Source organism: Diadema antillarum, unplaced genomic scaffold (assembly GCF_040938485.1).
Source record: "Diadema antillarum isolate AM-2024a unplaced genomic scaffold, OU_Dant_1.0 seq00000523_RagTag, whole genome shotgun sequence".
NCBI classification, from domain to species: domain Eukaryota; kingdom Metazoa; phylum Echinodermata; class Echinoidea; order Diadematoida; family Diadematidae; genus Diadema; species Diadema antillarum.
The window spans coordinates 2331938-2355135 of record NW_027271475.1 but is presented as its reverse complement, the minus strand read 5'-3'; the positions used below and the strand labels follow the sequence as shown (position 1 = coordinate 2355135).

The window sequence follows — 23198 nt, the reverse complement described above, 5'->3', positions numbered from 1 at the left end:
AGACTTTTTGCTTGACATATTATGTGAGGTGACATCTACTTCTCCCACACAGTCGTTTTAAGGAGTGAAAGGCATCGTTTAGTTTCTGACGAATCTGAGGTTAATGATCACACATGCACACTGTGTCTCGGAAATGAAAACGAAAGTGCTGTTGAAAATTCTCGTTAGATCTGAAAAAAAAAATACTGAATATGGTCGAATATACCATACTCTTTCGATGAATTGAAACTAATATTTTTTTTAAATCCTTCCTTAAAAAATTTGTGTTGAGACAAGTAAATTCGAAATGGTTTAATAGTAACATGGTGATATTGTTCACGATGTCTTAATAGTCCCTTTGTGCTGACTAATTCTCGAGGGTTTTTTTTTTTAAGTTTGAATGTTTTCTAATCATTTGAACATTGCCAGCTGCATTACAATGTTAGACAGGGTCTATAATATGGCGAGAGAAATAATCCTGTGGCATTTGGGCAATATTAAAGAATTGTCTATGTGCGAAATTTTGAATACATGCTCAAGTAATGCAGATAATTTCAGGTAAAGAGACAATTGCTACTAAACAGATATTGATGTTTCAGAAGAATTTTGATTGCGACTCCAAATTTTCAGCCGCATTGTTCATCACCACGTGTTTTCATGGAAGTGTCATAAATTAGGCGTTCAATTTTATTACCGGAACACTAGATAAATGTCGTGTTATGGACATTACACAGTGGAAAGGATCAATTAACATTCATATATATTAATCCAATATTCAGTCAACGACTATATTTAAGAAAGCACCTATGTTCATTCAATCTACACTTTCGCGATTATGTTAGCTTATTCAGAGTAATGTAACAGTTCTAATCTTTGTTTTGTGTTGTATATGAGTGCTGATTTTTTTACCGAAAACCTATTAACGGAAAGATAATTTCCAATATACCGCTATTTAACTCTGCACAGAAGGTTAAAAGCTAAAGTCAGATATGATATAAACACCTCCTCTAACCTATATTTTTCTCATTTCCACATCTATTTGCAAAACTTAATTCAAGCATGAGTGTAAGAAATAGAAGAGAAGTTTTGGAAGTTTAGTTTGTATTCATAGTCGCACGTAATCATAGAACAAAGTAATAAGAGACGTTGTGAGTAATATGGAAAAGCAAACCACTGTAACTGCTTTACGGAGTGCCCATTTTGTTGACACAACGCAACAAGTTGTGGAATACGTATGGGATATTGACTTTGAGGGGAAGATTGATCGTTCAAATGATTTACTTTAATGGAAGGAAATGTATATGAATGATATTATGATAAGTCCATGAGTTATGTTATAATAATAAAAATGATAATAAAAATAGTAGCTGCTTGTATGCACACCTACTTATGTTCCTCCCAATAAGGTTCATGACGTGAGTGCGCACTTTAATCATATACAATAAAGCACATGATTCTTTACAATGATTTCTCATCCTCTCTCTTCCTTCGTCTTTCTCCCTGGCGATGTATTTTCCCGGCAAATAAGTTGAGTCAATGTCAATGTCAGTTTATGAATGTGGCAAAGGGGTTCTCTTTATCGGTTTTTTTTTTCAGTAGTGGCAGATCTTATACGAGAGTATGATCAGATGATTAGGTGGTTGTGGGTATAATCCTCGAAATGCTCTTTTAAGCGAAATCAAAAAGAGGCGGAGTGATTGTTATATGTTTCATATCATGCGTCACGACCAACAGCCAATGGCCTGGCTTTCGTAGAGCGTTTTTAATCGGCAATAAATGTTGAGAATTCAACACATGTCATTATCGTCTGGAGAAAGCTCCAAACCCAAGGATATACAGAAACAGCTTGATAGTCGAATTCCTATTACCTACTAACATTCTTCGGTCCTAGAGTGTCCTCGAAAACGGGAGGGAACCATTTCATCGGTAAGAAATCTGTTTCACTCATATTTCACTCACAACAAAGTCCACAACGGTTTTCACTGAAATTTTGAAACCAGTGTGCTTAAGAATCCATCCTTCAATCTGTTGAAAAAAGACGCAAAATTAATAACTGAGCAATCAAAGGGAAACTCTAGAATTTGCTTTTGGTGATATTATGTGTCGGAAAGACCAGCATTTTGCTTTAATACACAGGATATGAGAGCATGGTTTTATCGCAAATAAATGTGAATTCACAATTCACAAGAAAGCGTAATTCTCTACACTATTTAGTTTTTTGTTATCTTTATCTTGTCCTTCTCAAGAAATTTCAAATTATTGATCGATTTTCGTTTGAATTCTGATGAAAACTGTTTTGAAGTAAGTTGGCATAGCATATACACTGTAGTAAATTGTGCAAAATTAAGAATAACATTTTGGAGAATCAAATCTTAAATTTCAATATCATAACCACTTCATAACAATTTCTCATCAATGTTGAATTGATTACTAGTGAAATAACTTGATATCTGCTAGAATGAGCTCACATGTGGGCAATCCAACAAAACATCAACTGTTTCAACATCTTTACAATAATTACAAAATTATATCTGGTGTAAACTTTCATCTAACTACCTTTTCTTTAAACGTAATATTCGATGAATGAAAGTTCATTGTTTTACTCTATCATTTAATACATTTCCAATTTCAAAATTGAAACAATTTATTCCTATCATACTCTTCTGAAAGATTCAGTGTTTCTCGCCAAATTTGTAAAACTTTTGAATGGGGACCTTTTCAAATCAACCAAATAAGTATAAAAATGTTTTTTGATTTTGATATTGAGATGTCAATGAAATTTTATCTGAATAAGTCTGTTTTCTTGTATTGGTTATCACATCTTTCCAAAAAATTGTTATTCAATTTATCAAACCAAAGCCTTGGGAAAGCATCTTTGCATTAAGAAAATATGCAGCACGAAAAATTCCCCGACATTATTTCATTTATCTTTACAAACTTTACCATGATCCATTTTCAATAAACTTATTCATTTCGAATGCACTGTTTTTTCCTTATAAGGTGTTGAGATCAGTGTCTCTCATCTACATAAGACGTGGCCTCGAAAGCGATTTATTATTTTAATTCGGTATCTACTTTAATCTATTAATTTCCTGAATGTCCAGTTTTAGCAGATTTCAGGATGAATTCGACATTACGTGTCAGCATTTACGACCCTTATGACGACTTCGAGTTGGTAATCAGCAACAGCGTTTTGGCGTGTGTAGTCGCCTTGATCACGATCACGGGCGTGCTCGGCAACAGTTTCGTCATCCTGCTCGTCTCACTGTCTCGCCAGCTCCAGACAGTCACCAACGTCTTCGTGGTGAGTCTGACCCTCTCCGACCTGATCGGATGCAGCATGTCGAGTCTTGAAATTGTGGCATTATTAAACCTGGATGGTTGACCTTTACCAGAATGGGTGTGTCAAATGACAGGTGGGGTGTGCGTTATAGCGTTCATTGCAAGTGTCGCCCATCTTGCATTGATAAGCTTTGATCGATTTGTCCTCATAACCTGTCCCAAAACGAGGTACATGCGACTCTACAATGGACGAAATATCATCATGATGATAGCCTTCGCGTGGCTGGCGCCGTTTTTGTCCATTGTCCTGCCAACATCCTTAGGCTTTGGACGTCTCGGGTACAATGCCAACAATCATTTCTGCGTGTTTGACGGAGATAAGTTACAGCTCCGCGTGGTGAACATTTTTGGAGCGGTCATCTTTGCTACAGCTTTTTCCATCATTATGTCGTGCTAAGTGCAGATCTACCTGTATGTGAGGAAACAACATCGCAATCTTTTAAAATTTTACAGGGACAAGCCCGATAAGTCTGTCACACAACACGGAAGTGAGTCTTCTAACATGCGAATGACTATAGACAAACGTGAGATTGAAATCACAAAGAATCTTTTCTTTGTTGTTTGTGGATATTTCGTCTGCGTCCTCCCGAATTCTGTGTGTGTTCTGACAGAATCGTGCTATCTGAAATATTTCAAATTCACGGCCGTTGTGTACTCCATCAATTCTTGTATCAACCCCTTCATCTATTGTTTCAAACAGCCACTTTTCCGTCATATCTCCCTCTGCGTATTCCGACGTCGGTGGTCAGATATTCCCAGGCTATCCCCATGGTTACAGCGTTTGGTGGATGTAAAGATGAAGAAAGGATGTACTGCTGGAAGAACAGAAATCCCGAATACGGTCTCAATCTCCGCGTCGATGCAGGATGTTTAAAGTGCCAGAGCTTAGACGCCCTCAAATTAAAAATGAAAAGATCAGTAAAGATTAGATCGAAATAACAAAGAACCTTTGAATTATATTCTTTGGCCTTTAGCTTTAATTTGCTTGTAATAACTGTATGAGGTTTGATTTGAAGCCACCGCCCTAGTTAAGATCTGCATGCGTACAATCATGGGCGTCTCCCGCTTTTTTCCATTTCGTTCTACGTTGGCAAGATGGGGTAATATTGCATAAAGTACTGTGAAATTCGTCAGATAAAGTTACAAATCTAAACGTCAGATAACTATCGCTTTATAGCTTTGGTCACTTCAACATTAACTCCTAGGTAATTTCATTGCTTTATCTCTTTTTATGTTGGCCGGGAAAAAGCTGAAATAGAACAAACAAACTCTTCACTCATGCTTTGTGTGTTTTAAAGGGGAAATCCAGTCCAAAAATAAGTTTATCTGATAAAAGAGAGTAAAATCTTACTAATTCAACAGTAAAATTTTGACTGAAATCAGATGAAAAATAAGGAAGTAAAGAGATTTTCAAGTTTTGCTCATTTCTGCAAAACAGTTCCATGTCATAACCTAACAATTTTTCATTGATCGGGTACAAAAAATGACAAAAATTCAATGTTTCTGTCATTCAAGTCTAAAACATGACGTTATTCTTATTGAATAACTTCAGAAGAGTGATCAGTTACATATATCCGGATTTGAGCCTTGGGCATAATTGTGTTTGAATTGAAAACTGGAAATGCCAAAATTTTATGTACAAACTATATGGCAAGTTGTGAAGGTATGACATGCTCACTTTTCCATTTGCATATTATATTACCCGTTCAAGAACTGTTTCCTGAAATAGTAGTGAAACTTCAAAATGTCTTAACTTCCTTATTTTTCACCCGATTTCGATCAAAATTTTACTGTTGAACTCGTAATATTGTACTCTTTCTTATCAGACTAACTTTATTTGGACTGGATTTTCCCCTCTAAGAGGAGGGGCGACTAACAGTTTAAAATTCGGTGAAGTAGTTTATTATTTTTAAGATAGTCTTTGACGGCTTACGAAAGTTTGAATTTGAAACTTTGACTTTGACTTTGACTTTGAATTTAAAAGTATAGACTCAGGCAAGTCGACATAATTGGATATCACTAATGGACAATCACTCCCATTTTGGGTCAGGCTCGAGATCAGCAGCCGATAGATTTGGTTATTGGCATTAGGTATTTGCATATACCGCACGGAAAATAGCGCCTTAGTGATATATATTTTGTATCATTTCGTTGAATCTGAACAAAACAAAATTCTGACATTCTCTGTGGTACTTCACTGAAGAGGAAAATTAGACTTTTTGTTTGACACGTGTTGGCTAACATCTACATCATTCCTACACAGTCGTGTTGAGGTGTGAAAGGTGTTGTTTAACGATGTTGGCTGTTTGACGAACCAGGCGTCAATGCTCCTCTATGCAAACATTGTCTCTGATGTTGTGTAAGATGTTGCGAACACAAATGTTATTTAAATGATCATTAAATCCTAAAATAGATTTTAAAATTGTGAATTGTCTGAATCACCATACTCATTTATTTGTTTGTGAAAAGCAATGTTGAAATAAATTAATGGAAGCATTTAAAGGGGATGGCTAGTAACTGATCAGTGGGATTTAGTGGGAATGCTGGGGGATGATTGTTCCAATCCTTGGGGATGATTGTTCCAATCCTTGTGGGATTCATTTAAGAGTACATTATATATCTATTGTTGTGTGAAAATCATTTGCTTCAGAATGGTCTATACAAGTAATGTGCAGTTTAATCGCCCCGTCACTGTACAGGCATGCTAACCTGGAAACATTAAACTGCACATTACCTGAATATGAGACCATTCTGGAGCAAATAATTTTCACACAACAATATATAATGTACTCTGAAATGAATCCCACAAGGATTGGAACAATCATCCTCCATCATTTCCACTGATTCCCACTGATCAGTTACTCGCCATCCCCTTTAACAGTATCATAGTGATATTGGTTAATTTTATGTGTAGGTAGCTACTATGGCTGCATATTAACTAATCTTCGAAACTTTTTTTTATGTTTGAATGTTTTTTAACCATTTGAACATCATTGCAATGAAAAGTCAGACAAGGCTATAAGGCTCTCTCTGTTTCTTTACAAAGAGGAAGTATATAAAAATTATATATATATATATATAGTGCGAGAGATTCGGTGCCTCATTTCTTTCACTACGTCTCTCACGGAGTTTTCATATGGACTACTGTTGTGAATCAATACTTTGTTGGACTCCAAGCAGAAACCTATTGCTGATATATATATATATATATATATATATATATACATGTTGCATGTATGCCCTGTTTCAATTTAGAAATTGTCCTTACGCACAATGTCGAATGCACGTAAAAGTTATTCAGAACGGAAAACTGCCACTAAATTCATGTAGATCCTATCTCTTAAGAGAATTTCAACTGTAATTGTCCAAATGTTCAGCTGAACTGTTCAGTTTTATTTTTATCAATATTGTCATTAGACTGATTTATTATCGAACCATCAAATGCCACATTTTTACGTTTGTCTATGCAAAGGCGGAATAAACATTTAAGTTAGTGCAAAAAGTTATATTCTCTGTCAAATTCACAATTTTTTTCTTTAACAATCATCACCGAATGCATTCGTTTAAAGCAACAAAAAAAAAATATCGAATATTAGCCAGCCTTCGTAAGGACTAGTATTCAGTCATTTGTCATTTCATTTAAGTTGAAACCAATATTACAAATAAGTTCACGCAATCTAAAGAGTTTTTGAGATTGCCTTATTCATCGTCTTTTTGGAATATACACCTATACATACCCTGACGGAAAGAACACAGTGTCCCACAGTGTTTTCACATTGTGTTCGCAATGTGTTCACACTGTATTATTATGAGTGTTTGTTTGTGTGTGAGTGTGTGTGTATATATATATATATATATGTAAGTATATATATATGAATATATATATAAATGTATATATGTATATGAATATATATACATATATATATGTATATACTGTAACGAAATTCGATTTAACCGTTCGATTATAATTTGTCATAATCGATTGTGCCGGTAGTATAGAAATGGGCGCATTATCGGAACGTTGGGTAAACGCTTTAATGTGGTAGTGCATTATTATGAGTTTTAACATTTATTATTACATATGTGGTTACTTGTTTGTCATGGGCAAGTTTGGATTATTTTAATACCAACTCCGGTTTAGACCGATGATACATGCCGAATTATAGTAACCATGTACAAGAAATACTGTTAAAACGTATAATCATTGTACGAATTTTGTAACCACGCCAACATTGTAAATAATTTGAACGACTACTGCGGGTATTATCCGCGATGCCCACGGCCGTGCGGGATTGCCTCCTCATTCCGCGATAGGAGGAGAGGCATATAAAGTGGCCGTTGTGTGACATAGTCCGCAACAAGCAGCCCGTGTATGATACATTTCTAATGTGTTGTTAATGTTCACTTCTTTGCATAATAAACTGTACATGTGTTCCTGAATTGCTGTCTTCACTGTGTCTTCTTGAGTGTTCTACCACAATACGACAGCATGGAGGGTGGTGGTACATGTTCCTGAGAAAACCAACTAGCAAGTCATTGGAATTCGGGCATAATGGTAATGTGACTTGTCGCATAGTCCGTGCCCAATCCAAGTTCCAGTCGTCGCCGTTGGATTACGGGTACAATGGTAATGTGACTTGTCGCATAGTCCGTGCCCAATCCAAGTTCCAGTCGTCGCCGTTGGATTTCGGGAATAGTGGTAATGTGACTTGTCGCATATGCCCTGTGCCCAATCCAAGTTCCAGTCGTCGCCTGAGGAAGTTGGTAACGGTGCGATATAGCACTTTACCCCGTGCCACCAACGATACCTGTGCCACCATAATGATTGTGAAAGGTGTTCCACGTTAGCGTGACTGAATTGGTAGCAACACTTGGTAGCAGAACTTGGTAGCAAGAGTTGGTAACAACACTTGGTAGCAGAACTTGGTAGCAAGAGTTGGTAGTAAAAGTTGATAACAAATAAGTGTACCAACTTAACATCCTCTACAAGTGACGTTTGGGAGTGGCATACTTTAAGTGATGCTGAACTTGGTATGTGTGCCGCTTGTGTTGGTGAGCTGCTTCTGACACAACATAATACATGGTAGCATAAAGACTAGTAGTTTTAATAATTTAAAGGGATCGTTGTAAACTGCAACAAAACGAACCCCGCCTACTCGGCCATCCTGACACGGCTCGCGGAGACATTTGTACAAACAGTCAAATACACTCTCTTACTTCACGACGAGAAGGCGAGTTCGTCACACATGGTGTCAGGAGTGGGATCCCTATTTGTAACTTTTGTATGAATAAATGTAGTTAACTGTGTTTTCACTATGGCACGCGAAACGCCATTGTTGGAGTTGTCACTTTTGTTGGAGAGCAAGATTAGCGAAATCGACGACTTGATTGCTCAGGTGTCAGAGTCGGTGCGCAAACAAACTGGAGTAGCACCAACTTCGGTACCTAATTCGCACTGTTCACCGATGACATTTGGAGGGCGCCGTAACCAGTCGTCACTGCCACCCTCACCAGTGGTGTCACCTCAGCTGTTTGGAGATGCGAATAGAGAGGTGGAGTTGTCAGCTCCGCCATCGGCAAAGCTACTACCTCAGCAGCATCAAACTCCAATGCAGCAGTCGCATTCATTTCGTACAAGCGATCAGCCTGTTACATTTGGTGGACAACCAGATGTAATGCCACACCAGTTTGGCCCGAACCAGCGACGTCGAACAGAGCTCTGGGACCAGAGACGTCATTATGATGTTCAGGGCAACGGAACCAGCAAACCGGCTGTCATACCAGACAGATATGATGGCAAAGGACCTGTGCTGGACTATCTTTGCCATTTCGAAGCTTGCGCTGGAGTTAACCGCTGGACGGAAGTGGAAGCTCTTCAGTATTTGGCTGCCAGCTTGAAAGGAGCTGCTGTCAAAGTTTTAGCACAGCAGACGGGACGTCAGTTGACGTACCAAGAACTCGTGAACCGCCTGAAGCACCGCTTTGGACCTGTTTCGCATTCAGAAGTATTCCTGGCAGAACTGCGTACCAGACGACGCAGACCGGAAGAAAGTTTGCAGGAGCTAGGACAGAGCATTCGCGAGCTTACATCCATGGCATATCCTGAATTCGAGGAAGCGGGCCAAGATAAATTGGCTCGAGGTCACTTTCTCGATGCTATAGTTGACCGGGATATCCGAATCGGCCTTTTCCGAGCTCAGTCTCGTACGCTCGACGAGGCAATCCAAGCTGCTCTCAACACAGAAGCCTTCCTGCGGATGGAGAGCGACCGTCGACAGTATAACCGGGTCTTGTTGTCACAGGAGGAAGAACAAGACGTGGCTGTGAAGGATAAAGACACTGCTGACAAATCCATGGGGGTGTCTGAAAATAACACCACTCTCATGATCGAAGCAGTGAGCAATCTAATAAAGAAGAGGGAGAAGGAGCAGCCAGCGCCAGTGCTGAGAAACGACTTGGCATTAAAGACTGAGACACTCCCTAAAAGCGAACAGGAGGACAGTCAGTCTTCTGACAACAAGGAGGACACATCCAAGGAGGGTACGAATCCTTCAGACGACGGGTGCACACCAGCCAGAGAGGCACCCGAACCAGAGACATCTCAACCACCACTACCTAGTTCCGCAGCTTCACTTCTGTCATCCACGTTCCAGAAAGGACTGTACGTGAATTTGAACGTGAATGGGCAGGAGGTGATGTTTCTGGTAGACAGTGGTGCATCGCAGTCATATGTCTCAGAAGGAATGTACCTGAGAATGAGACCTGAGCGAAAGCCACCACTTGAACCAGTGACAAGCATCGTTCGTCAAGCAGATGGATCTCGGTTGAAAACAAAGGGACATGCAACCATGGAACTTCAGCTTGGCTCCTGCTTGTGCCATGTTGACTTGGTAGTAGCTGACATAAGAGCTGAGGGCATCCTCGGTCTGGATCTCTTGATTGGTCTGGACACCACGCTAGATTTCGAGAACATGCAGCTGCATACTCCATGGGTATCTCTCCCATGTATAAACAATGAGAAACAGATATGTGCAGCAACGACAGCACCGATGTTGGTAAAAGGGACAGTGCCAGCCAACCTTACCAGCCTTGCTGAGGACGACACAGAGACCACGCCTCTCGACGAAGGCATATCTCAGAATCGTGTGCCGCCACATCTGGTGGACTTCTGTCAATGCAGTTTGACAGAGACTCCCCCAGAAAGCAATTCATCGGCATGCCAGCTTCTGAGAGACGACTCAGAGGTGTTCTCTACAGGCCGGGCAGAGCTGGGAAGAAGGGCTACACTTCGCCAGCGTGTCAACGTCAGCAGAGCAGCACCAGTACGAGTGTGTGACGACTCTTCCTCACCTGCACGCTATTCTCGGTCACCGGGAAGACCACCTGATTATCTACCCCGATCGAGGAACCGCTCTCCGTTGAGACACGTCCCTTCTTCATCTCGTCGTACATCCGATTCATTCTGGCACACCATGCCAGGGTGAAATGTGACATCCCTCGTGTCGACCTGTCTGCTGCAAAGGAGCAGCCAGGTCAGGAAAGCAAACGAAGAGACTGTTGAACTCTTGAAAGATGAGTTTGCAACGAACAATAGTCTATGAAAGTTAGACAGATGTGACCTAAAGACTGTAGTTGTCTCATAACGTTGTTATGAACTGTAAGAGTTTTGTGACAGAATAAGTGCACAATACGTTTAGTAGTAAGTGAATTTTGTTTTTGTCACTTTTTCTTTCTTCATATGTTCGGCTCCAGGGACGAAGCCTGCATGGGGAGGGAAGCCATGTAACGAAATTCGATTTAACCGTTCGATTATAATTTGTCATAATCGATTGTGCCGGTAGTATAGAAATGGGCGCATTATCGGAACGTTGGGTAAACGCTTTAATGTGGTAGTGCATTATTATGAGTTTTAACATTTATTATTACATATGTGGTTACTTGTTTGTCATGGGCAAGTTTGGATTATTTTAATACCAACTCCGGTTTAGACCGATGATACATGCCGAATTATAGTAACCATGTACAAGAAATACTGTTAAAACGTATAATCATTGTACGAATTTTGTAACCACGCCAACATTGTAAATAATTTGAACGACTACTGCGGGTATTATCCGCGATGCCCACGGCCGTGCGGGATTGCCTCCTCATTCCGCGATAGGAGGAGAGGCATATAAAGTGGCCGTTGTGTGACATAGTCCGCAACAAGCAGCCCGTGTATGATACATTTCTAATGTGTTGTTAATGTTCACTTCTTTGCATAATAAACTGTACATGTGTTCCTGAATTGCTGTCTTCACTGTGTCTTCTTGAGTGTTCTACCACAATACGACAGCATGGAGGGTGGTGGTACATGTTCCTGAGAAAACCAACTAGCAAGTCATTGGAATTCGGGCATAATGGTAATGTGACTTGTCGCATAGTCCGTGCCCAATCCAAGTTCCAGTCGTCGCCGTTGGATTACGGGTACAATGGTAATGTGACTTGTCGCATAGTCCGTGCCCAATCCAAGTTCCAGTCGTCGCCGTTGGATTTCGGGAATAGTGGTAATGTGACTTGTCGCATATGCCCTGTGCCCAATCCAAGTTCCAGTCGTCGCCTGAGGAAGTTGGTAACGGTGCGATATAGCACTTTACCCCGTGCCACCAACGATACCTGTGCCACCATAATGATTGTGAAAGGTGTTCCACGTTAGCGTGACTGAATTGGTAGCAACACTTGGTAGCAGAACTTGGTAGCAAGAGTTGGTAACAACACTTGGTAGCAGAACTTGGTAGCAAGAGTTGGTAGTAAAAGTTGATAACAAATAAGTGTACCAACTTAACATCCTCTACAAGTGACGTTTGGGAGTGGCATACTTTAAGTGATGCTGAACTTGGTATGTGTGCCGCTTGTGTTGGTGAGCTGCTTCTGACACAACATAATACATGGTAGCATAAAGACTAGTAGTTTTAATAATTTAAAGGGATCGTTGTAAACTGCAACAAAACGAACCCCGCCTACTCGGCCATCCTGACACGGCTCGCGGAGACATTTGTACAAACAGTCAAATACACTCTCTTACTTCACGACGAGAAGGCGAGTTCGTCACAATACATATATATATGAATATATATATATATATATATATATATGTATGTATATTCATAATCTGCGGAAAGCAGCTAAAAATTACATTCTCACCATTCCATAATTTCCAATAAAATGCCCCAATCCTTAACTCATAGGGTTAAAAGTTGCAGAAAGTTATATCATAGGCACCTCCTCTGTAGGTTCCATGAGTAATTTTCACATCTATCTGCAACACCTTACCCAAGCATGGCACATGACTATGCCGTTCATTGTAAATTCATGAAGACGAAATGTAATTTAAGGATATATTTTCAAATAAAATCTACAAGTTGTGGAATTTACGGATCTAATCGATGTCGTGTCTAGTCATAACAAATAAGAGTTATTAATAATACGGAAAAGTAAACCACTATAAACCGAAACCGTCTGTAATTGAGGGATGTTCATTGGTTGACACAAAGGTGCAAGTAGTGGAAAATAATTATATATAAAATAGCATACATACTTATGATACAGGCCGGCAGTGCACGACAAAAGTTATAGTGCACGCAAAATATAACGATTGCAAACGATAACCCACTATCGATTTGATATCGGTTTTTGCTCCCTCATTTTAATCATCGAGTACTTGAATCCCGCACCTTATCAACGCGATTGCGCCACAACCGCGATATATTTTGCTCGATATTATCGTTATTCTCAATTCTCGCAGGCTGGCTCTGCCAGCAACTTACCTGTGTGATGGGACTAGACTTTCAGCGGTAGATTTAAACATGGAAGCTGAAATGAACAGGTTCGCTACTTTTAGAGAGACTGATCTATATAAACAGTATCTTAGACAATAAGGACACAAAGGATGCCATCAAATACGCCCTACGAATTTTGGACTCCTACTTTTCTGAAAAAGGAATCAATCCGACGGATATTACTGAGCAAGTCAACCCAAGATTTGTGCTGCTTTCTCCGTACATTCTACGTGAAAGTGCGCCGTGGAAATGGGCAGCGTGTGGTGTGTACAGTATACTCGTACGCTAAGCGCTCTTTGATCACGCTACGCTATGAACTTTACTACGACATTCACAACACACTCTCGGAATCCGCATGTGCAGCAATGGGGCCTGGCACGAGCCTTGTGTTTAAATCCAGTAGATCCCTAATCCTACAAAACATCATCTAGTCCTGGTCCTGGACCCACAGTGCAGTAAGTAGGGCGTCTAACGTGTTACTGTTAGTTGACCTATTGTAGGGTCAAGTGTTAACTAGCTCTGTCGCTCGTAAGTGACGTACAGTATACAGTGTACGTAGATCTAGCGTTAGTATAGATTAAAAACGTTAGGCCAGGACCCCTAGGGCCCTAGACCTAACCTATCGTAGGGCCTAGAAAACGTTAGATGTAACCACGTAGACCCTAGACTCTATAGTTGAATTTGGATCTTCAGGATTTTGTCTACACAGGTTCAAAGAAACTAGTATTATTGCTTGTGTAGACACGTGCAACTGTTAGAAAATAATGATCTAGGCTTATCTTGCCTGGGTATGTATGCTATTTTATATATCACATAGTGCATGACATCTTATTGCACTATAACAAGTACCAAGCACCTCCAAATTCTGAATTTGCCCTCAGGCAATTATATTCAATTCGGCCTGCGGCCTCATTGAATATAACTGGCCTTCGGGGCAAATTCAGAATTTGTCGGTGCTTATATATAGTGCATTCAGCCTCATGCACTATATATATAATAAGATATTTCCAGTCTTATGGGTAGATGGCTCATAAGATTCCACATCAAATGGAAGATACGAACTATACAGATGATGGGTTTATGAAGAAAGTGATTGTACACTATGTTCCTCCCAGAGAGGTTCATGCGAGTGTGCACCACACAAATAAAACCACGTGATTCTTCAATCGTTTTTCATCCTTTCTCCCTCCCTTATATTCTCCCTCCCTCGCAATGTATTTTCCCGGAAACATAAGTTCAATGTCGGTTTGTGAATGTGGTGTAATTGTACTTTATCATATTCCAGTAGTGGCATAAGATCTTATAAGACAGATTGATCAAATTATTCAGTGAGTGTACTATGTATGATTCTCGTAATGTTCTTGTAAGCGAGAACAAATGGAGGCGGGGGATATAATGTTTCATGATGATGCGTCACGACCAACAGCCAATGGCCTGGCTTTCGGAGAGCGCTTTATAATCGGCGATAAGGGTTGAGAATTCAGCACATTCATGTCATCATCGTCCGGAGAAAGCCCCCCGGGATATAACAGCTTGGTAGTCGAATTTCTACTACCAACTCAAACTCTTGCCTTCTTAAAGTCTACTCAAAAGGAAGAGAGAAACATTACATAGGTGAGAAATGTGTTTCACTCGTATTCACACAACAAAATGTTTGATTTCACATTAAAAGTTTCATAGTCCATTTCCAGACGGAACGTGCTAACAGTTATATCGAGCTGTTAACAAAACTCGTAAAATTGGCCGAACGTGCCACAAGGACTTGAATTTTGCTTGCACAGGAAAAATACGTTGCTCGTGATATTTCAGTGACATCTCCTATCTAAGCAACAACAAAAAATGATCCGATGATCTTGATTAGGATTTGATACACAAATACTGCAGGTTGTTTTCAAAATGCCAGGGACAACATTAAAGTCGTGATCAGAGTACTAAAATGACTACTCTGAATAAGTTGCTTTACAAGTCAAATCTAGCTTTTTATCTGTAGAATTTCGTCGATATTGTGTTCCATTTCACAGTGAAGAAACTGAGGACACTTCATCTAAGTCATTAAAGGATAAGCTTTAAATTATTTTTTGGTAGCACTGACTGCAGTTCATCTTTGAGTGTGTTCAGCAGACTAGTAAATCCTGCTTCCCCCTAATTGTATTCTTGTTTGAAAATATGTGGATCTAATCTAATGCTTAGCGGATGGAGTGATTTGCTACTCAAGCAAGATTTAACCTTAACTTCAGCTGTTTACGGGTTAAGCATTCTGTCCTGCACATGATATCCATGTACTTTTATATCGATCTAGGTAGTAAACAAAGCACCGAATTAAAATCCATATGATTCATGAGCATTGAGGAATAATGCGTTCCAGTTTAGGTATTGAGTGTACAAGAAGAAAAACGTAAAGCTTCTACATAATTTCTCAAGGATAAGCTGAGTTGATTTAACACAAAGTTGTCTTCGAATTATACGAACGAGAAACACACACACACACACACACACACACACAAAGGGTCAATTATGAGCTCTGGAGACGAAATGATAGCTGGATGAAAAGTTTGATGGTTAGAAATCAGCTCCCAACATGCTGATTTTTACCTACTTCTGTAAATTATTTTGTATTATATATAAGCAAAAAAAAAAATCTCTCTTCTTGATTTTTTGATTTCTGTACTATTTACGATATAATTCTGAATGTGATTTATTCATCCGGTGTCTGCTTTAATCCATCCAATCTCTAAAATGTCCAGAAGTGACAGATTTCAGGATGAATTTAACGGTTGGTGTAAACGTCAACGAAACTTATGACGACTTGGAGTTGGTTATCAGCAACAACATTTTGGCCTGTGTAGTCGCCTTGATCACGATCACCGGCGTGCTCGGCAACAGTTTCGTCATCTTTCTCGTCTCCCTGTCTCGCCAGCTCCAGACAGTCACCAACGTCTTCGTGGTGAGTCTGACCCTCTCCGACCTGATCGGATGCGGCATGCTGAGTCTTGAAATTGTGGCATTATTAAACCTGGATGGTTGGCCTTTACCAGAGTGGGTGTGTCAAATGACAGGTGGGGTGTGCGTTGTAGCGTTCACAGCAAGTGTGGCCCATCTTGCATTGATAAGCTTTGATCGATTTGTCCTCATAACCTGTCCCAAAACGAGGTACATGCGACTGTACAATAGTAGAAATATCATCATGATGATAGCGTTGGCCTGGCTGGCGCCGTTTTTGACTATTGTCCTGCCAACATCCATAGGTTTTGGACGTCTCGGGTACAACGCAGAAAACTATCTCTGTTTGTTTGATGGAACAAAGCTCCAACTCCGTATGATGAACATCTTCGGAGCAGTACTCTTTTCCACGTCTTTTTCCATCATCATCTCTTGCTATGTGCGGATCTACCTGTATGTGAGAAAGCAGCATCGAAACCTCTTGAGGTTTTACGAGGGAAAATCCGAAAAGTCCCTGGAACCACAGTCTTCTAGCATGCGAATGACCATAGATAAACGTGAGATTGAAATCACAAAGAATCTTTTCATGGTAGTTTGTGGATATCTCATCTGCGTACTCCCAAACTCTTTTTGTGTGCTCTTCGAATCTTGTTACATGAAACATTACAAATTCACAGCCGTCGTTTACTCCGTAAACTCCTGCATCAACCCCTTCATCTATTGTTTCAAACAGCCACTTTTCCGTCAAATCTCCCTCTGCGTATTTCGGCGTCGGTGGCCAGATATTCCAAAGCCATCTCCATGGTTACACCGCTTGGTGGATGTAAAGATGAAGAGAGAAGATACAACTGGAAGAACAGAAATTCCAAACACGGCCTCAATCTCCTCATCGGTGCAGGATGTATAACGAGCAAGAGCTCCGACATCCACACATTTAAAATTAGACAAAGTACGAGAAAACATTAGATCCAAATTACAAAGACCCTTTTTATCATGGGTTGTATGATGTTGTTTTTAGTTTTAGGGCCGCCATTCTAGTCAATTCCTTCTTACAATGGAGTGGGTGGGAGGGGTTGACCTTTTTGTTTTTCTTTAGAAAAATGCAATGAATTTGTCATGATATACATGTAGTATGTAGAATTTGTCCGAAAAAAAATCAGAATTATAATTTGAGAAGATTAATTGCTTCAAAACTTTGCGTATTTTGTAGAACATTAATTGCATACTATTTCGTATTTTTCCTATATATTTTTTTGTTGAGGCTTGCAAGTAAGGAAAACAGATGGAAAACAATCAGACAAACTCATGTGCATATCGTGCATATGACGCCTTAGTATCTATATTTTAGTAATATCTTAAATTCCCCAAGTGCTGATATATTGTCTGTCACTTCATGGAACGGAAAACACGACTTTTTGTTTGACATATTATGTGAGGTGACATCTACGACTCCTACATGTTGAGGAGTGAAAGGCTTCGTTTAGTCATGTGTGGTCCGGTTGTCTGACGAATCTGAGGTTAATGATTATACATGCAAACTGTGTCTCCGATGTTGTGTAAGAAATGTGTAAAAACGGAAGTCCTGTTGAACTTTCTCTTTAGATATGAAAAAGCAAACACTGAAAATGGCCGAATTACCGTACTCACAAGATGGATTAAAACGAATAAATATTTCTATTCTATTGTATCTATCCATAGAATACAGTGTTGAGAATAGAAAATTCAAAATGGTTTAACAGTAGCATAGTGATATTGTTCACAAATGTCTTAATAATTCCTTTGTGCTGACCTCGATCCTCGATTTTTTTAAAAGTTTGAATGACTTTGTTTTCTAATCATTTTAACATTACCAGCTGCATTACAATGTTAGACAGGGTCTATAATATAACGAGAGGACTAATTCTATTGGCATTTGCTCAATATTCAAGAATTGTCTATTGTGAAATATTGAATACATGCTTAAGTATTGGAGATATCTTAAGGTAAAGAGACAATTGCCGCTAAACAGATATTGATGTTTCAGAAAAATTTCGACAGAGACTCCATATTTTTAGCTGCATTGTTGCTCACCTCGTGTTTTCAGGGAAGTGTCATAAATTGGGCGTTCAGATTTATTACCGGGACTCTAGATAAATGCCATGTTATAAACATTATGCAGTGGAAAGGATCAATTAACATTTCATCTGTTAAGTCCAATATTCAGTCATTCACTATAATTAAGCAGGCACCTGTATTTCGAATATGTTCTTGCGATCTACACTTTCTCGATTATGTTAACTTATTCAGAATCATGTTGTTGGAATATTTATATATGCTATACATAAACAGTTCTAATCTTTGTTTTATGTTGTATACGAGTGCGGATTTTTTTTTCACCGAAAACGTATTAATGGTAAGATAATTTCCAATGTACCGCTATTTATCTCTGCACATAGGGTTGAAAGCTAAATTCTAGCCTACATTTTCTCATTTCCACATCTATTTGCAAAACTTAATCAAAACATGGCACATGACAACATTCAATTATGGAAAAATCATTAGGCAAAGTATAAGAAATACAACAGAGAAGATTGGGAACTTAAGGGTGTAATCATACTCGCGTGTAATTATAGAGCAAAATAAATAAGTGACGTTGTGAATAATATGGAAAAGTACATTACTATGATTGCTTTAGGGAGTGCACATGTTGTTGACAAAATGCAACAAGTTGTGAAATACGTATGGGATATTGACTTTGAGGGGAAGATGGTTTGTTCAAATGATATACATTGATGAAAGGAAATGTATATATGAATGGTAATCTAAAGTCTATGAATTATGTTATAATGATAATAATGATGATAGTCGCTATTTGCATGTACACCTGCAGACCAACTTCCTCCCAATAAGGTTCATGACTGTGAGTGCGCACTTCAATCATATACAATAAAGCACATGATTCTTTACAATGATTTCTCATCCTCTCTCTTCCTTCGTTTTTTCTCACTGGCGATGTATTTTCCCCGGCAAATAAAGTTGAGTCACTGTCAATATCAGTTTATGAATGTGGTGAAGGGGTATTCTTTATGATTTTTTCAGTAGTGACAGATCTTATACGAGAGTATGATCAGATGATTCAAAGTGGTTGTGGTTACAATTCTCGAAATGCTCTTTTAAGCAAAATCAAAAAGAGGTGGAGTGATTGTTACACGTTTCATATCATGCGTCACGACCAACAGCCAATGGCCTGGCTTTCGTAGAGCTTTATAATCGGCAATAAGTGTTGAGGATTCAACAAATGTTATCATCATCTGGAGAGAGCCCCAAGGACACACAGCAACAGCTTGATAGCCGAATTCCTACTACCTAATAAAATTCTTCGATCCTTGTCGAAAACGGAAAGGAAACATTTTATCGGTAAGAAATCTGTTTCACTGATATTTCACTCTCAACAAAATCCACAACGGTTTTAATTGAAATTTTCAAACCTTTCTGCGTAAGAATGAATATCGCAAACTGTTGAAAAAAGATACGAATATTGATAACTGAGCAACCAAACGGAAACCCCAGAGTTTTTACCTTTAATAGTATTAGGCGCCTACGTGTTGAAAGGACGTGCATTTTTGCTTTAACACACTGGACATCAAATACCGTAATTATGATAACATGGCTAATTTATCAAAAATAAAGTTCAATTCATAATTCACAAAATATGTATTTGTTTTTACTGTTCATTAATAATCTTTATCTTTTGCTCTTTTCTAGAAATTTCAAATTAGCATAGTATATGCACTAAATTGTACATTGAGCAAACATCAGGATAACATTGGGAAAAATCATATTCTAAACTTCATCATCATAACTAATAAATACGATTTTCTCATCAGTATTGAATTGATTACTAATGAAATAACTTGATATCTGATAGAATGAGGTAACATGTGGGCAATCCAACAAACCATCAACTGTTTCAACATCTTTCCCATAGTTACCAGTCATATCGTGTGTAAACTTTCATCTAACTTTAAAGCGTAATATCCGATGAATGAAAATTCATATTGTTTTACTCTATCATTGAATACATGTCTAAATTCAAATTTTAACAATTTACTATAATCATACTCTTCTGAAAGATACAGCGTTTCTTGCAAGATTTGTAAAACTTTTGGAGTAGGACCTTTTCAAATCAACAAAATAACGATAACACTGTAACATAATGTACACCACAAAGAACTCGTCGACATTATATTATTTATCTTTTCAAAAGTTGACTATGATCTATTGTCAATAAACTTAATCACTTTTGCTGCACCTTTTTTTAAAATAATTTCTCTTCAAAAACAAGATGATATGAAGGTGTTAAAAGCAGTGTCTTTCTTCTACATAAGCGATATTCTTTAATTCGGTATCTACTTTAATCTATTCATTTCCTGAATGTCCAGTATTGGCGGATTTCAGGATGAATTCGACATTACGTGTCAGCATTTACGACCCTTATGATGACTTGGAGTTGGTAATCAGTAACAGCGTTTTGGCGTGTGTAGTCGCCTTGATCACGATCACGGGCGTGCTCGGCAACAGTTTCGTCATCCTGCTCGTCTCCCTGTCTCGCCAGCTCCAGACAGTCACCAACGTCTTCGTGGTGAGTCTGACCCTCTCCGACCTGATCGGATGCGGCATGCTGAGTCTTGAAATTGTGGCATTATTAAACCTGGATGGTTGGCCTTTACCAGAATGGGTGTGTCAAATGGCAGGTGGTTCATGCGTTATATCATTCACTGTAAGTGTCGTCCATCTTGCACTGATAAGCGTTGATCGATTTATCCTCATAACCCGTCCCAAAGCCAATTACTTGCGACTGTACAATGGTAGAAATATCATCATGATGGTAGCGTGTGCGTGGCTGGCGCCGCTTTTGTCGACTGTCCTGCCAACATCATTAGGATTTGGACGTCTCGGGTACAACGCAAAAAACTATCTCTGTTTGTTTGATGGAACAAAGCTACAACTCCGTATAATGAATATCTTCGGACTAATCCTCTTTTTCACGTCTTTTTCCATCATCTCTTGCTATGTGCGGATCTACCTATATGTGAGAAAGCAACATCGAAACCTCTTGAAATTCTACAAGGAAAAGCCCGAAAAGTCCCCGGAACCACAGTCTTCTAATATGCGAATGACTATAGATAAACGTGAGATTGAAATCACAAAGAATCTTTTTATGGTAGTTTGTGGATATTTCATCTGCGTACTACCACACTCGTTTTGTGTGCTCTTCGAATCTTGTTATGTGAAATATTTCAAATTCACAGCCGTCGTTTACACCATCAATTCCTGCATCAACCCCTTCATCTATTGTTTCAGACAGCCACTTTTTCGTCATATCTCCCTCTGCGCATTTCGGCGTCGGTGGTCAGACATCCCAAAGCCATCTCCATGGTTACAGCGTTTGGTGAATGTAAAGATGAAGAAAGAAGGTACAACTGGAAGAGCAGAAATTCTGAACATAGTATCAATCTCCCCATCGGCGCAGGATGTGTAAAGTGCAAGAGCTCCGACACCCCAAAATTCAAAATTAGACGGTCATTAAGATGAGGTCAATCGTATCACAAAGAAATCACCAAAAATGATAATAGATCGAAATAAAAGAGAACTTCTGAATCGTATTTTGCGGCCTCTCTCTTAAAATTTCTTGAATTCCTGTATAGAGACCACCATCCTAGTCACAGTTTACTTGAAATGGTTCCCGCATTTTTATTTTGTTCTTCATTAAAAAGATGCACAGAATTTGTTGGGATGTATAAGTATCTTGAAATTCGTCCGATGAGGTTACCACTTATATCACTTACTAATTTTACTTTTATATAACTTTGTTTATTCACAACGGTAATTAGCAGTTTACGTCTATGTCACAATCACCGTTATGTTGTTATAATCGTAGCGGTCTTATTATTATATATCATTATCAAACAAATAGAATAAAAACAATATCCCCTCGCATACTTCACGTGATTTGATTCTTGATATTGATGTTATGTACGACAGTTCAATGTATTCTATTGAATTTGAAGGTATCTATAATATGTCATTGCAATGTAGTTTAACCTTGGGGCGACGAGTTTGCAATTGTTACCAAATAAACCATTCTACTACTAATACTGCTTGTTGAAAGAGGACCTCCGCATGATTTTCAGGATTTACATTTGAACAAGTATAAATCAGTTAAACTAAGTGCAGAGTTTCAGAATTTATAGTGATTGGGATGAGGAATGAGAATGTTTTCAAAATTTACGACTAATTGCATTGAGCAAGGATGGTGACATGGCAGCCTCATCATAAGAATGCATGAGTTGGGGCTCAAGGAATAGTCAAGGCGCTAATTCCTGTAAGAGGCTTAATTAAGGAGTTCGTTCAACCCACCCCGCAGAAAAGGTTTGACCAGACAAGGTGGTAGATGGGACCTCTATGAACATCCCCAGGTAGTATGTGGTTCCAAATTGTGGTGTCAGTAGAATTTTACTGGCCACTTTTCATCATGATTTGTTGGAACAAACGTAAAAGAGTCTGCGCACGCCAAGACTATTACACGCACCACTAGCACTGCTACAGGCGCCAGTGCCAGTGCTGCGTGTAGTAGTCTTAGCGCGCATATACTTTTTCTTCGATAAACAAGGGTTTTGCCTGCAAACTAACTTTTCACGCGAAGCTGGGTTCGGTGTAGTGTAGTTTCTAGCCGTTTTTATTTCATCTTTATTTCAAGAGTTCAAGCAAGCCGAGTGAGAGCGCATACCCGGTGATTGTGACGACCGAATCGTAATCACTGGGTGTGTGCTCTCACTCAACTTAGCGCAATTATATACAGCGGGCTTCTGCATAATACACAAGCTGCAACTCAGAGAAATAAAGACGAAAAAACGGCTAGAAATTAAGACTAGGGTCGGTAAACGCTTGTCGCTATTTGGGGCACTGAAAACGACAAACTCACACAGTTTTTGCATTTATTTCATGAAGAATTCATCAAAACTGCATAAAACTATATATGTACATGTTGCTAGAGATGTCATCCATACAGTGGGATTCATTGTAAGTTATAATATTGTGCATGGTTACCATGGTAACCGGATGCCTAAAGGTGACTGG

General features: G+C 39.0%; 2 protein-coding genes and 1 pseudogene across 2 annotated transcripts; all 3 read left to right on the top strand.

Annotated features, from left to right (window-relative positions):
- The first annotated feature begins 3100 nt into the window (after positions 1 to 3100).
- Positions 3101 to 4195, top strand: LOC139734378 (melatonin receptor type 1B-B-like; annotated as a pseudogene).
- Positions 4196 to 15900: 11705 nt separating this feature from the next.
- On the top strand, positions 15901 to 16986 carry LOC139734377 (melatonin receptor type 1B-B-like). Its single transcript, XM_071645167.1, has one exon. The coding sequence runs from the start codon at positions 15901 to 15903 to the stop codon at positions 16984 to 16986; it is 1086 nt and encodes a 361-aa protein (XP_071501268.1).
- Positions 16987 to 20517: 3531 nt separating this feature from the next.
- On the top strand, positions 20518 to 21600 carry LOC139734376 (melatonin receptor type 1A-like). The gene has a single exon (XM_071645166.1). The coding sequence runs from the start codon at positions 20518 to 20520 to the stop codon at positions 21598 to 21600; it is 1083 nt and encodes a 360-aa protein (XP_071501267.1).
- Positions 21601 to 23198: the final 1598 nt, after the last annotated feature.

Coding starts and splice junctions, on each gene's coding strand:
- LOC139734376 (XM_071645166.1), top strand. CDS start 20,518: ATGAATTCGACATTACGTGTCAGCATTTACGACCCTTATGATGACTTG.
- LOC139734377 (XM_071645167.1), top strand. CDS start 15,901: ATGAATTTAACGGTTGGTGTAAACGTCAACGAAACTTATGACGACTTG.